The sequence below is a fragment of the Schistocerca gregaria genome, unplaced genomic scaffold (genome assembly GCF_023897955.1).
Source record: "Schistocerca gregaria isolate iqSchGreg1 unplaced genomic scaffold, iqSchGreg1.2 ptg000743l, whole genome shotgun sequence".
NCBI classification, from domain to species: Eukaryota; Metazoa; Arthropoda; class Insecta; order Orthoptera; family Acrididae; genus Schistocerca; species Schistocerca gregaria.
Genome location: NW_026062119.1, coordinates 61,846 through 77,184, shown reverse-complemented (window position 1 = coordinate 77,184; position 15,339 = coordinate 61,846). Strand labels below are relative to the sequence as shown.

At 39.4% G+C, this 15,339-nt stretch overlaps 1 protein-coding gene across 4 annotated transcripts in view; it reads left to right on the top strand.

Moving 5' to 3' along the window:
- LOC126320747 (serine/arginine repetitive matrix protein 2) overlaps window positions 1-15,339 on the top strand; it is a 171,818-nt gene that overhangs the window by 94,717 nt on the left and 61,762 nt on the right. For all 4 annotated transcript variants that reach the window (XM_049994095.1, XM_049994092.1, XM_049994093.1 and 1 more), the window contains 3 exons: window positions 2,857-3,066; window positions 5,588-5,886; window positions 7,187-13,119. In XM_049994095.1, coding sequence (XP_049850052.1) covers window positions 2,857-3,066; window positions 5,588-5,886; window positions 7,187-13,119 — 6,442 coding nt within the window. The remainder of the gene's footprint in view (window positions 1-2,856; window positions 3,067-5,587; window positions 5,887-7,186; window positions 13,120-15,339) is intronic.

Below are 15,339 nucleotides of genomic sequence, written 5' to 3'. Positions count from 1 at the left end.
AAGTCTCTATAGGAACGGAAGGTTCCAGATAATTGGAAAAGAGCACAGGTAGTTCCAGTTTTCAAGAAGGGTCGTCGAGCAGATGCACAAAACCATAGGCATATATCTGTGACATTGACCTGTTTTAGAATTTTAGAACATGTGTTTTGCTCGCGTATCATGTCATTTCTGGAAACCCAGAATCTACTCTGTAGGAATCAACATGGATTCAGGAAACAGCGATCGCGTGAGACCCAACTCGCTTTATTTGTTCATGAGACCCAGAAAATATTAGACACAGGCTCCCAGGTAGATGCCATTTTCCTTTACTTCCAGAAAGCGTTTGATACAGTTCCGCACTGTCGCCTGATAAACAAAGTAAGAGCCTATGGAATATCAGACGAGTTGTGTGGCTGGATTGAAGAGTTTTTAGCAAACAGAACCCAGCATGTTGTTCTCAATGGAGAGACATATACAGACGTTAAAGTAACCTCTGGCGTGCCACCGGGGAGTGTTATGGGACCATTGCTTTTCACGATATATATAAATGACCTAGTAGTTAGTGTCGGAAGTTCCATGTGGCTTTTCGCGCATGATGCTGTAGTATACAGAGAAGTTGCAGCATTAGAAAATTGCAGTGAAATGCAGGAAGATCTGCAGCGGATAGGCACTTGGTGCAGGAAGTGGCAGCTTACCCTTAGCATAGACAAATTTAATGTATTGCGAATACATAGAAAGAAGGATCCTTTATTGTATGATTATATGATAGCGGAACAAACACTGGTAGCAGTTACATCTGTAAAATATCTGGGAATATGCGTGCGGGACTATTTGAAGTGGAATGATTATATAAATTTAATTGTTGGTAAGGCAGGTGCCAGGTTGAGATTCATTGGAAGAGTCCTTAGAAAATGTATTCCATCAACAAAGGAGGTGGCTTACAAAACACTCGTTCGACCTATACTTGAGTATTGCTCATCAGTGTGGGATCCGGACCATGTCAGGTTGACAGAGGAGATAGAGAAGATCCAAAGAAGAATGGCGCGTTTTGTCACAGGATTGTTGTAAGCGTGGTAGCGTTACGGAGATGTTTAGCAAACTCGAGTGGCAGACTCTGCAAGAGAGGCGCTCTGCATCACGGTGTGGCTTCCTGTCCAGGTTTCGAGAGGGTGCGTTTCTGGGTGAGGTATCAAATATATTGCTTCCCCCTACTTATACCTCCCGAGGAGATCACGAATGTAAAATTAGAGAGATTTGAGCGTGCACCGAGGCTTTCCAGCAGTTGTTCTTCCCGCGAACCATACGCAACTGGAACAGGAAAGGAAGGAAATGACAGTGGCATGGAAAGTGCCCTCCACCATTCACCATTGGGTGGCTTGCAGAGTATAAATGTAGGTGTAGATGAAGATAAATGAATATGAAAGAGAAAATACAGTAATTAAGGATGTATATTGCTGTGTGTTGAGAATAGAATATTATTTATTGATGAAAAAAGGCGCTGTACAACAGACAGCCATGCAGATTGAACTTTCAGAGTCCTCCTTCAAAGTTCAGGTGCATGTGTTCACCCCCACCTACCACCCACCAGTCCATCATCCTCCCCCCCCCCCCCCCCCAACCATTTTCCTTATGCTAAGCAATTTATCGTGTGTACTCTGTCCCTGTCTGCTGGTCAATGTCTTTTCTGATGATTAATCATTTATCCTCAAGAACATATTTGATCCTGAATTTTCTATTGACTGACTTTATGAAAACGAAATGAGAAGTTATACATACAATAAAAAATTGTCTTTGTTACATGAGGCAATTTGATTGGCTGTAACAGGAAGCAGGCAGAGTGAATTTGGGTCAAAAACTGGAGATCATTATATGTTTGGAAGTTTAAAGAATGCATCAATCAGTCAAATTATAAAGTTAAGTTAAAACTCCATAAGTTAAAGCAGCTCAGAATTATTTTAGATAATTTTTCTTCGTTTATTTGTGATACTCTTGCCACTGGAAGACACTGGTACTTTTTAAAACTTACTCAGGCATCCGCAGTAGACTGATTGATAGTGCTGTGTGACCTGTGCATAATGCACTAAGCACAAGGATGTTGTATTCCAGTTTCTGTAACATTTCTGCAGTCCTTTTGCTGAGTATCCTTTCCTGTGATACAAAACTTGTACAATGCCTTTAGGCAAAATCCTTCATTGTTAATATCTCGGCAGTGTGTGGGAAAAAAGAGCTAAAAACGTGTAATGTTGATAGAAACATGAATTGGGTGATAAACTGAAATTAAGGAATTATACTATTTATATTAAGAATTCTGTATATAATTTATTGACACTTCACCAGCGAAACAACATTTTCATGGCAGATAAATGGATGAATTCATTATGTTGATTATGCCGACTGTACTTACTGTTCCTGTCTTTTTCTCCAAAGTGTCTGAGAGTTATCTCATTAGTTCTTTGATGTTATAATGACAACCATAGAACATCTGTTCTTTTATCGTGTACTTTCCTAAAGAAAATTTTGCCTTCTCATTTATAGGTGTTAAGTAAATGTTTGATAAATTATGTTTTTATATATGTATAGTGCTATGTATTGAAACATTAATGCTCTAAACTGTACTCCATTTAAGAGTTTTGCACATTTTTGTGGTTGAACAGATCTTATGCTGGATCTGTTTGGAAAAGACATTATTTTTCAGTAGTAGTCTAGTAATACTTCAGTGTAGTTTCATCATAACCTATTGTACTATTTGCAGTGATGGTAGATACATAGTACTCTTCCAACATTCAATTATCTGTTATAGAATTACCTTCATTCTTGTCAGATAAAAGTCTTGAAGTCTGTAGATAAAGTTACTACTTAAGTGATTTTACATTACAGGTTGAAGAAATTGTAAGCGTATCTTCTGATGATGAATTAGAGCTTGAAGTTGTTACTAGAAGTGGAAGAAGAGTTAGAAGGCCTTCAGTTTCATCAAATTCTGACAGTGCCAGGACACAGCAGAAAACACCTGCTAAAAATGGACCAGCTGAACAAACAAGTACTGCGAGAAAGAAAGTGACGAGACGGGCACCCTCACCACGTGGAGAGGTAGGTTAAACTACTTAGAGATAAAATGAAACAAACGTTCATGCAGTGTAGTGTCAGAATAAATTTGATTTGCTTTGTTATTTTTATTAATTGGGTGTTTATATGGGTCTAATGTACAAGTTAATAAAGAGATTACACTGAAGTTTTTGAGAAAGTTAAGCAAATCACATCTTTTCTGATCACCTATCATATCTTTTATGTAGTGCTCTTCTTCAGTTTGTACTCACTACTGTGTGTTGTGTCTCCTATTGCTTGGTGAAGTCCAGAATGTACCTATTTGGAATAGCTGTTCAGAGATGGTTCATAGTTGCACATATCCACTTCTGGAGGCACACAATTATGCTCAAGATGCTTTCTTACACTTTTAGGAAGAGAAAATCATAGTTAAGTTACACTATAATGCCATATGATGGATACTGATGCGTATTTGTGACTACTCCAGTATATCCTTAACCCTTTAACTGCTCTGGACGTGTTAACGTTCACCCCTTTGTACCTGTCCCTGTGTGCTCTGAACGTGTTTACACGTGCCACCAGTCCTTCTACCTGGTACTCTTAACACATTCAGAGCACACAGGGACAGGTACAAAGGGCCGCACGTTAACATGTCCAGAGCAGTTAAAGGGTTAAATTGTGGTGACTACATGAAGAGAGCAGCTGTCATTGTGGTGTTAAGACACATTGCAGATCATGACTCCTCTATTCTTTAGCAAAACATAGAAAATCAGATTCCAGTGTACCAATGTAGTGAAAAAAGCTTCCTCCAACTGGTGTACGTTTCCTTGTTTTCTTGACTTTCATTGGATAACAATCATTTGTGGAATTTCAGAAATATGATTGACACTTTGCCTCTGGATCCAAATGGTACAGTCACAATTTATCAGCAGTTCCAATCTTGAATATCAAATTTTACATATCCAAGTGAAGACTAGGAAGCATTTGTTGAGATAACTACAAGTGCTGGGAACTCTGTTCTGTGGCCAAATAGATGATATTCAGTGACTGTAAACTCCACTGACATGAAGGCAGTAGATGACAATGGAACAAGTTCTTCAGGTGCAGTGGATGTATTAGTTGTTTCTGCAAGTTCTCTCTTTATGTAAACCTTTAAGTTGGCATGGCAGACATCATCCATCTGTGAAGTGATATGATATATCCACCTGCACAATTCAGTGGCTTGTAATTTGTAGGATCTGAACCCATTTGAGTCAGCACCCCTGAATCTCCCTTATAAACTGGTGTAGCCATGGCCTGAGTAGTAATTGGGCATGGTCTCGAAAGGGTTAACGTTCTTACAAAGTAAATCATTCACAAGAACAGAATCACCTTCATCATTATTGTCAGAATCACTTGAAAAACACTGCCATTCTCCACTTCTCTATGGGTGTAATGATGTTACTGTTACTGGAATAGTCCTCCAAAGCATTAAAACATTCTCACACAGTCGCCTGGATCGCCATTCTTACTTGGAACATCTGAATAATCTTTGTCCAAAACCTTGAAAAGTATTTAATATTCATTCAGTTCCTTCCATTTCCTGAGTAAGACGATCTCTAAAAGCAGGAGGGACTTTGAAATATCAAAAGACTATCTCTATGCTAAATAATCAAATAATAAATTCAACAATTGGTTTTGATACATTGACTGCTGGTGCAAACATCTAAATAGATGAAGTAGTTAAAACATATCCCAGCAGATGGCATCTACAGATAGCATGTTGAAAACTCAAGTTGTCTCAATATCCATACATAACAGATGACACATGAAATATAAGTAAACTTGAGACCTGTCCGCAATGTGCTAATTTTGGTTCATAAATTAAAACCCACAAAGAAATGTTTCCACAAATGAGGAAGGTACATGGTGCAACTGCACCAGCTTGTGCATTTAGTTCATAATAAAGAGATGGAAGCAGTTCATGTGTGATGTGAATCTTTCGGGAAGTTTGGCAGGTTGTGTCAAACATATTGCCCAAATAGATGTGCCCTGGTCTAGATAATGAAAAATTAGCCATAATTAAAAAAGGTGATCATTATTTGTACACATATGTAGCTAGTTAATAAACTAACTAATAAGAAATTTACCATCTTATCTCTGACTTTGAAGAGAAATTAAATTTCTGGTCCTTCTCTTTCTTACCTTTCACCTGCTTGTTTTTCCTTTTCTCTGTTTTGCTTCAGTCTACAAGAAAGCTCCCTGATGATTTAACTTTTAATGTATTTTAAATGTTGTTGTTATGATTTCTGCTTATTTCCTCATATTATTTTCATAATAAAACATATTTAAATACTTTTAGCATGACTGAAATTACTGAAATAATTTATGCAAAACATGTAATCAATGACATTGTAGCTCACTTCTTACTTTTTAAACTGAGCAGGTTTCATTTTCACTCTAGTAATTAGGATGATACTTGACTTTTAAGTGTCTTCCATTTGGCATGTACTGAAAAGGGATTGAAACAAATGTAATTGTATATAAAACTGTGGCTAAGGAAAAACATTGTAATTTTTTTTCCCAGCGGTCATTTTTTCGTACACAACGGCGGCGGCGGCGACAGCGGCAGAGACAGCGGAATACTTCCGAAAGCTCTGCACAGAGTGTGGAGGATAGTGAAGAAGATGATGATTCGACTGTAAGAAAATCTGGACGATCGCGTTTAGCAGAAAATCTGGGACTGGTTCCATGCCGTCGATCACAGAGTTCTAGTACTGTACATGCCCCAGCACCAGCTTCCAGTCTCAATCGGCAACGGGTATCAGCTGGTATTCCTACGTTGAACCTGTTTGGAAATGATAGTCTCGACTACTTTTCTGATGGGTATGAGTCTTTGCTAGTGCTAATTAATGTTTAAACCTGTTGTGAATGTGCGTGAGAGAGAGAGAGAGAGAGAGAGAGAGAGAGAGAGGGGGGGGGGGGGTATTTGTTTTTAGTCTGTGTTGGAAGTAATTGCTAGGAAACTTGGGTACCTTACATGCATCTTCTGTGTATCCAAGAAGTGAGTCAGTATTGAACTAAATGTGTGTGGTGTGGCTCACTGATAAGCCATGGCTTATTATATAATTTTTTGTACTTAATCAGGTGGTGGTATGATTTATTGTTTCTGTGTTAAATGATGGATCAAAACTAAATCTACCTTTTTGTGGTAGTCACCTGCTGGTCACAGAAGGATTTCAGTACTTTTAGGATGTGGAGTATGGATGTCTGAAGTGAGGTCCTGGCTTAAGGTGTCCCAGTCGTCCTGTACACACTGTGCAATACTGAATTTTTATATTTTATAATATTCTCTCTGTCACTGAGAGGAAAAGGCATAATGAAGAAAATACGTTCTTAGACATACTCTCTTGGCCCCACAAACTGCAGTCAATTTTTGTTGCCATCAGGAAGAAAATAATAAAGAAAAAGGGTAATATTACAAAAGAGGATTCCAGCCAGCAGTCTTTAAGTCCCACTTTCAGAATTTAAAAAAAAATACCTGTCCACTATTCTCATTTTTGCTGTGTGTTTTGAAACATTCATCACATCATAAGTTCATACGGTGATCAGATTATTCATTCATCTTTCAGTTTTGGTTTGTTACTGGTAAGACATCAAACTTCTTCACTTCAAGTCAAATTAGTAAACTATACTTATTATTTTTGCATAATTTAAAAATATTTTAGTACTTTATTTTACATGTTTTTTGCAATATGAAGGGCATGCCCATGTGCATGCATTTGGCCATTTTGGCTCTTGCAGCAATATTGAATTTTGTTCTGTGGTATCTTTTATTCACCTCAACAATATTTCCAGAAATCACCATATTAGCAACAATAAATACAACACCTAAAAGACAGTGTGAAAAATGGTGAAATGGCGTGGCTTGCAAAGTAGTAGTAGTTTCAGTTTTCAGTATTTTTGTAAAAATTTCTAATGAAGTCAATTTAAAACAGTTAAAAATTTTGTTAGATTTTAAACCTGATTTGTTTTGTGCCCCACTGAAGTATATAGGAGGTACATTATTTGTGGTGATGTGTAATATGGATACCCCCAAATTTGATGTCGTGCACACATTTTTTGCTGTTACATTGTCCAATGTTGCTCTGCCTGTTATTATATGAGAGTTCTGTGTTAATTACAGGTCAGACGGTGAAAATGGAAATGAAGGTGGTGGCACTAGAATGTTGTGCCACCGATCTAGGTCGTCACCAACAACAGCAAGACGTTTGGCTGCAAGAAAACTGTCTCAAAGCTTGATGAGCAGCACACCAAGGCCTCGTGTTAATTTGAATCCTCGGCCAAGCACCTCACGTGACACTACTTCAAGTAGCCGCCACAATCTCCTGGACTCCATAATGGAAAGCCAAGGCCTATGGCATTCAAGGAATACAACCATGTCTCTTAGGAGAGATGGTACAATTACTATTAAAAAGGCATCCAAAGTGGAGAGGCCAAGTAAGGCAATGTCTGGTAGTGACGATGGACAGAGCATTTCTAGGTTTACAGAATCCTCAGATGGATATCGGAAAAGGATACAACATGATAGTAATCCACAAGAATTGCCCTCCCATATTTTCAATCAAAGGGATGCAATTAGTGTTGTCCCTGTTGCAGATAGTGGTCCTAACATTTCTACCAACCATGCTGGTAGTAGTGGATCTTCGAACAATGTGGGTCAACACACATGTGTAAATCGCAGATTTCCATGGGAGTCCCATACAAGTAACCGAGTAAATGTTACAGACAACCAGACAAGAGTTTCTCAAGTTCCACTCTATCCTGGTAACTCCAGCAACTCAAGATCTCCTGGATCATCTGGATCATATCATCATAATAAGGACAGTCAGTATGAAAGGACATCAACTTCATCATACCAGTATAGTGGACATATGTACTCAGGTACCCATCTTTCTGGATTTGATAGTGATAGAGGTCATTTAGGATATACAGGCTACTTGGGTCCAGAGAACAGTTCTACCACATCAGATTTACCAAATCCTGGTAGGTTCAATTTATTACCACAATTTCCAGTAAGGCGAACACATCCTCATCCTTCCACATCCCTCAGTGCTAGCAGCACCGATGAAAGGCAACTCGAAGAGAGTGACTTTCTTGATGACCAAGATATCTCAAGTGGAAAGTCATCAAATGAGAGAGACACTAAGAAAAATACTTACCGGAAGGTTACAGAAGACGACGACTTAGATATTTATAGTGACATCGAAGTATCCAGTGCTGGTGGACAAAATTGTGCTTCTGAGCATGAAGATAATGAACGTAATTTTGATGTTCTTCCTCCACCCCCAGAACCTTCAGCTTTACTTATAGGGCTTGGTGAACAAGATTCTAGTGATAGTGAAACAAATGATTCTTTAGTAATAGATATTCGTCCCAATCCAGATGACCATACACATAAGGACAATGTTACCAAATCACCAGATGAGTCCGAAAAGTATGATCCAGCTGTTCCATGTGATGATAGTGATGATGATGATGATGAGCCACTTGTATCTCAGAATCTGCATAAAGAAGATATTCCTCTCCCACCATGCCCTCCTTCATCAGAGAAGGTAGATATGAGTACTTCAAATGCAAGTTACTTGCAGTCACCAACCTATGGTGAGCTGAGCAAACAGTGTTCTGTTCATGTTACTGAAGCTGTAACAGAAGCAATGAAGGAGGTGATCAACAGTACTCTTCAGAGCTCTTCAGCATCCATTAACAAGGCTCTGGTATCTGGTGATGAAGACGACGATGAGGGAGAATGTCCCAATTTCTCTATCTACTCAGCTGACAGTATGGACATAGCCCGGAAAGCAACTGAAATACCAGAAGAGAATACAGGTGATTTAGATAAGAGTGATCCTGTCACTGTCATGACAGATGAAGACAAAGCAGAGGTTGAAAAGTGTGAGGCAAAATCTGATATTCTGGAGATGCCGATTGAATCGAGTAGTGACCATAACAACCAAGAGAGCAGAGATAATGATGAACAGATGGAAGAGTCAGGATCAATTTCAGAAGTGCAACATGAACCACTAGAAAATAATGATGATATGATTGAACATTTGTCAAAAACTCTTCAGTGCAGCAGCCGCAGCAGCAGTAGTTGTAGCAGTAGCAGCAGTAGCTGTTGTAGCAGCAGTAGTAGCAGCAGTGGTAGTAGTTCCAGCAGTAGTACTGATGGTAGTTCTATTAGCCAAAACACTAGTTGTGAAGAACCAAGCAAAGTTGTCACATCCGAAGAGAAAGACACTACTGCTATAGCTGTTGAACAAATAGCTGACCAAATGAGTAATCTCAGTGCCGTTCATCCTGTTACGTCAAGTGCCTCTGAAAACCATGAAAAAAGTGCAATCAGAGATGAGAATGATCCAAAAAACCATGAAGATGTGAAACTAGACGTGTCCGGAGAGACAGAAAATCCAGTGGAAGGAGCTGCTTCTGCAGTATCTGCAGTGTCACCAAATAATGCAACGGGATCACAAAATAAGACTGCATTGTCATTAAGTAACACAGCGTCATCACTGAATAGTAGTCTCCCTGCTGCAACTCCAGTTGGACTGGAGGGTCTGGACACTGAAACAATATCAGAAACTGAAGAAGCAATAAATTTTGATGATGATATGAGTCATGATGAAACTAGTTTTTTGAGTGAAGAAGATGGTGAAATTTCCCCTCAAAAGAAAAGAAAGAAAGCTACTGATGAAGTGAAAGATAGCAGCAAAGCTGACAACGATGTGTCTGCTGATAAACCACAGCTTGAAAAAGACCTGTCTCCTGCTGAAACAGTGGACTATGAAGAGGGTGAAATAGTAGATGAGCGTCCAAGGCTGACTGATGTCACTCAGAAAGATAAAATTTTAGACAAAGATAAAAGACTTGAAAGTAATGAAATAAGATCCGCAGATGAAGCAGAAATGAGTGAGTCTTCTGTACACGCAGGAATTGAAGAAGAGAAGAAGAAAAAGAAAAAGAAATCTACGGACAGAGACAGGGACAGGGCAGATTTGAGTGTAAATGATGATGATGAAACAGTAAAGGGGAAAGGCAGTACATTAGATGACTCTATATCATGGAAGAAACCATCTAAAGGAACTAAGGAAAGAAACTATAGAGATAGCAAGAGTCTCAAACCAACAGAGAAAGGTAAGGATGGAAGCAGAAAGGAAAATGAAGATAAAGAATTACCTAAAAAAGAGAAGAAAAAGAAGGAGAAAAGAAAAGACATGGAAAGATATGATGTCAGAAAAATAGTGAGTGATAAAAAGAGAAAGCGGAAAGATGAATTTGGCCGTGATCTCTCACGGGATCGTTCGTATAGTAGGTCACGGTCACGTTCCAAGTCACGTGGTAAGTCTCGTGACAGATCAGTATCTTTGTCAAGATCAAAGACTAATCGCGCGAAAGGCCGCTCGTCACCGAGGAGGTCAAGACACCGATCCCGCAGTCGTTCTCGTAGCAGGTCATATAGATCGAGAAGTAGATCAAAAAATAAATCTATATCGAAATTAAAAGATAGGAATCGAAAGAGCCGTTCAAAAGAAAGACAGAGAAAGGCGAGTCGAGATCGCTCCAGGAGCAGAAACAGAAGAAGTCGATCAAGATCAGGCAGCAGGCTTAGAAATAGATCAAGAAGCAGATCCATCCACAAGTCAAGGGAAGGTAAAGACAGATCTAGAGCAGCTACCAGACAAAAAAGACCTCCAAAGAATCGTCGATCGTGGTCACGCACATGGACATCATCGTGGTCTCGATCAAGATCACGATCTGTTTCCTGCTCATCTTATTCCCGATCTCCTTCGCCATCAGCAAGACGGTACAATCGATCTTACTCAAGGTCTTTCTCGAGATCCTGGTCTAGAGAACGACACGAAAGAGTTCCGTTGCTTGAAAAAAAGACCAACCCTGTTGCAAAGCCACCAAAAAAACTCACTGTTATAGTAAACAATAGCAAGGAGGATAGTGATAGGCAACGAAAGAAAGATAAAAAGAAGAAGGACTCGAGAAAATCCAAAGACCAGTCTGGAGCAGAGAAGCGCAAGAAGCGGAAAGAGAGATCTCCATTGCCATCCAAAGAAGTTTTCACTTCTGGTGACAATATTCTAGTTAGCGTGAATTTCAACAAATCAAATAAAGGACCCGGTGCAAAAGATGCCGCTGTCGCTGCAGCTGCAGCTGTTACATCAGCGTCTATATGTGCCTTGCCTAAAGATTCATCTAAGCGAAAACAAAGAGAAGATACATTTGATGTAGGTAGGGAAACAACTAAAAAATCCAGGAAAGATAAAAGTGGGAAAGAAAAGACATCCAAAGCCTTAAATAATGCAGCAAATACTGATAAAACTCTGAACAGAAGGTCCAAAAAGGGAGCAAAGGGGGACAAGAGATTGGCTGCATTACTTAGGCAAAAACCAGTTGCAATAATTGATTTAGATCAATCACCATTTCGTGAACAAACCCCTTCACCCAGAGACCTCATAGTTCTGAGTGACAGTGATGAAGCACAACGAGATAAAGAAACTGAAATGGAAGATGGAATGATGACCAGGATGATGCACCAGGAAATACTCAGTCCACAAAACTCTCTTAAAATGTCTGCAACAGCACGAACTCCTGAATCTCAGTCACCAGTTATGAGTTCTGTTGGTAATTACCTGAATACTAGTACAGGTCCTAAGACACCGCCTGAACCACAAATAAAGTTTTCAATAGCTGCAAAACCTCAACTGCGCTCAATTAGTAATCCGTTAAGAGAAGAGGATGATGATTTAATGGCTGAGGACACTGTACTGGATGAATCCGATAGACAGATGGATGAGGATCTTGAGAGGGACATAATGCATAAAGGTCCCAATACACCACCTGAACCACGAGGACCAACAACTCCATGTTCTCCACCTATTTCACCTGATGCTTATGATCCATTTGATCCCACAAAATCAGGTACACCGTCACCTGTAAGAGAAGAAGCACATATTGATGAGCTCCAAAGTCCAAGTGGTACACCATGTGAAGAAGTGATGCAGCATTCTGTAGGTGTGACTGATTCCCCTATTCAAAGTGACCCAGACGATACAGCAAAGAAAACTTTAGAAATGTCATCAGAGATTCCACTAATACAGTCTTCTGACAATTTACGGGATGATGTGACTCTTTCTCCAGATAGAACAAAATCTCTAACCATGATTGAAACTATGTTAGGGAGCTCACCATCAAATATTGATGAGTCTGTTGTTGGAGCATCACAGCATCAGTTGCAAGTGGAAGTTTCTCCTTCAGAGCCAGGCGAAAAGTCAAGTACCTTGTCTGTTACAATGATAGTGCCTATGAACTCTGACATTACACCATTATCACCAGAAATAAAAATTATTCCAATGACAGCTCAGCAACAGAAGCTTCTCAAACAGAATATAGTGCAGCAGCCTGTCACATCTACACCTACACATTGTAGCACACCAAGTAATTATTCAAACCTACCCAGTAGTATTGCCAGTACTCCAATTTCACCTTTAACAAGTACACCTGTGAGCCGATCAAATGTCTTTAGCACTCCAATTACCATTACAGTTCCTCAGCTATCATCTCATCACCTTCCACACCACCTCCCAAGCTCTCCTGTTGTGTCTCAGCAGAGAACAGTAGGTATCAAAACTGTTCCAGAGAAAGTGACAGCTATTTCGTATGTGAAAAGTGTGCCACAAAGACCAACAGGACAACAGAATGGTGATCAGAAGGAACAGATACAAGATACATCTACAGAAGTTGTCGATATGGACCTTGATTCACCATATTCACCAGGGTCCAGTGAGGGCGATGACTTGTTTGAACCGCCGTCAGAGACTGTAAAACCAACTGCAGCATATCCACCCATGAGTACAAGAGCCTCCCAGACACCACAGAAGAATTTAAGGCAAAGCTTACCAGCTACAGGGAATACTCCAAATAAACCACCAGACAAGTTTGATGCCCTATTTGGCATGTCGCCAGCTCGTAACAAAGGTTCTACAAAAATGGGGAAAATTAAGACTCACCATGGAAAAACTGGAAAAATGAAGGGGAAGTTAGGAAAAGGTTAGTATCCTCATTTCTATATTGTTTTGAAATACTTTGAGTAATGTTTCTTGTGGTGCAACAATGGACCCATAGCTTATTTTGAATTACAGTTAAGTTAAGTTGTTGGGTGTGCAGATTTTAAGTATAGGACGCAGTGTAAGTTTCCCTGTAAGTTATGCGCTAGTGATAAAAATGCATTTGCTATTTGAAATGTTTACATTCAAAACTTCATAAAGTTCACATCCTTTCACGTTCTGAATTAATTCTTTCAATTTTACTGGAATGAGAAATGATCACCTCTAATGGAAATAACGGTTCATTAGCATTTTAGGGGTGCTGTAGGGCTTCAAGTTGTATGCAGTTACCTACAGTATACTATCTCAAATCCACTGTTATATGGGCACAGTGCCAATTGAAAACTGTATCATCAAAGAATAATGTATTGAAATTGGACATTACATATTGCTCGAAAACCAGTTAAAAGAATTGACTTCATTAAAAAGATGTGGCAATACAAATCAAAAGAAATGACAGATTCTTTCAAAGGATAATCACTAGTGGTTTTCAAACACAATTAAAAACAAAACACAACTCAAATTGTCACCGTTTTTGCTACATTGTTGAAACTATTGACAGATGTCCATGGCTTTTATGAGTCATTGGGGATTGACTGTAGTAACTCATTATCATATTGCTTCCTTCAATTAATCCTTAGCATACTTTTACTCTCTGTGCCTTCTTCTCTTGTTTCCAAAGAAGACCATGCAGCCCGATGGGTGCTAAGCCTTTTACGCTTAAAAGAAATAGGTAATATACAAATGTTCCAACACTATCACCGTTTTGGTTACCATTTAGGCTGAGTTCAGTGAATATACACATCTGAGAATGATTTGTAATTTCCTGGAGATTATTTTATGTCCTTATAAACAAAAACTTTTGTTATTGGTTTAGTCATATTAATGTTTGCAGGTGACACCACGTTATTTTGTAACAGTCTTGTGATAAATCATTAGTTTAATATACAGGGCGAAGAAAAAATGCCACACTTGGAGGTTGGCAAGTGATTCTTCATCCAGTTTCGAGACATTGTAGCAAAATCAGATCGGTCGCATTTTGAAAATACACATATAAAAATGTGGACCTGGCAACACTGTCACATCATGCAGCACATCGGTGTGTAAAGATGAATGTGTATCCCCCCACACTACCATACCAGTCATTGTAGCTCATTGAGTAGACTGCTGGGACATCAAACCCTCATCCACCATGGAGCTAGGGTTCGAATCCTCGTGAGGTTCCTTTTCTTATTTTTTACAAGCCCATTCCCTAGTCCCCATCATTTGTGAGCAGGAGATCATTTTGTCACATGACAGAGGCCTACTACATGACAGTGGGATCCATTAAACTACATGCATATGTCTACTAACCACACAGTTTACAACCAAAATTGGGCCTGTCAGGTTCATGTAGGGCAGATTCCTGATGGAGTGCACAGGTGATGAATGCGTGGCTATGCTTTTAGTGCCAGGTGCATCCGACAATCAAGCTGCTGCTGCTGCTCGTGCATATTGTCCATGGTACCCTCAAAGGCATCATCCTGATAAAGTTTTTCATTGCATGGAACAATGCCAGGTCGTCCAAGGAATAGACGTACTCCACAAACAGAGGACCCCATTCTTGAAACCGTTCACTAGTCGCCTCGACAAAGTACCCATTATATCGCAGGGCAGTTGCAGATACCTCAGAGATTGGATGTTGAAGTGTTGCATGATAAAGAACTGCATGCATATCATTACACATTAATTCAACACCAGTGGCAAGAAGACCACATTCAATGATTACAGTTTTTCAGATGGCTTTTGCACCAAGTGGAAGATAACAAACATTATACAAATAATGTGATATAGAGTGACCAATCTAGCTTCACTCATGTAGGTATTTTCAACCTTCACAACAGCCATTATTGATTAGAACATGACCCACAGTACGCCATGAATGTGGCATTCAGGTACACTTTGGCATGAACCTGTGGGCTGAAATCAAGGGGGGAATACTTTTGGGCTGTTTGAATGCCCCTCTGTATCTTGTGTATCTTTGCAATACTTTGCCTGATGTGTTAGAATACATTCCTTTTGGTATTCGGCAACAGCTTTTGAGCATGATGATGCACTGCCACAATTTGGAATGAATGTGTGTAAATATTTAAGTGAAGCATTTCCAGAGAAATGGGTTGGTCAT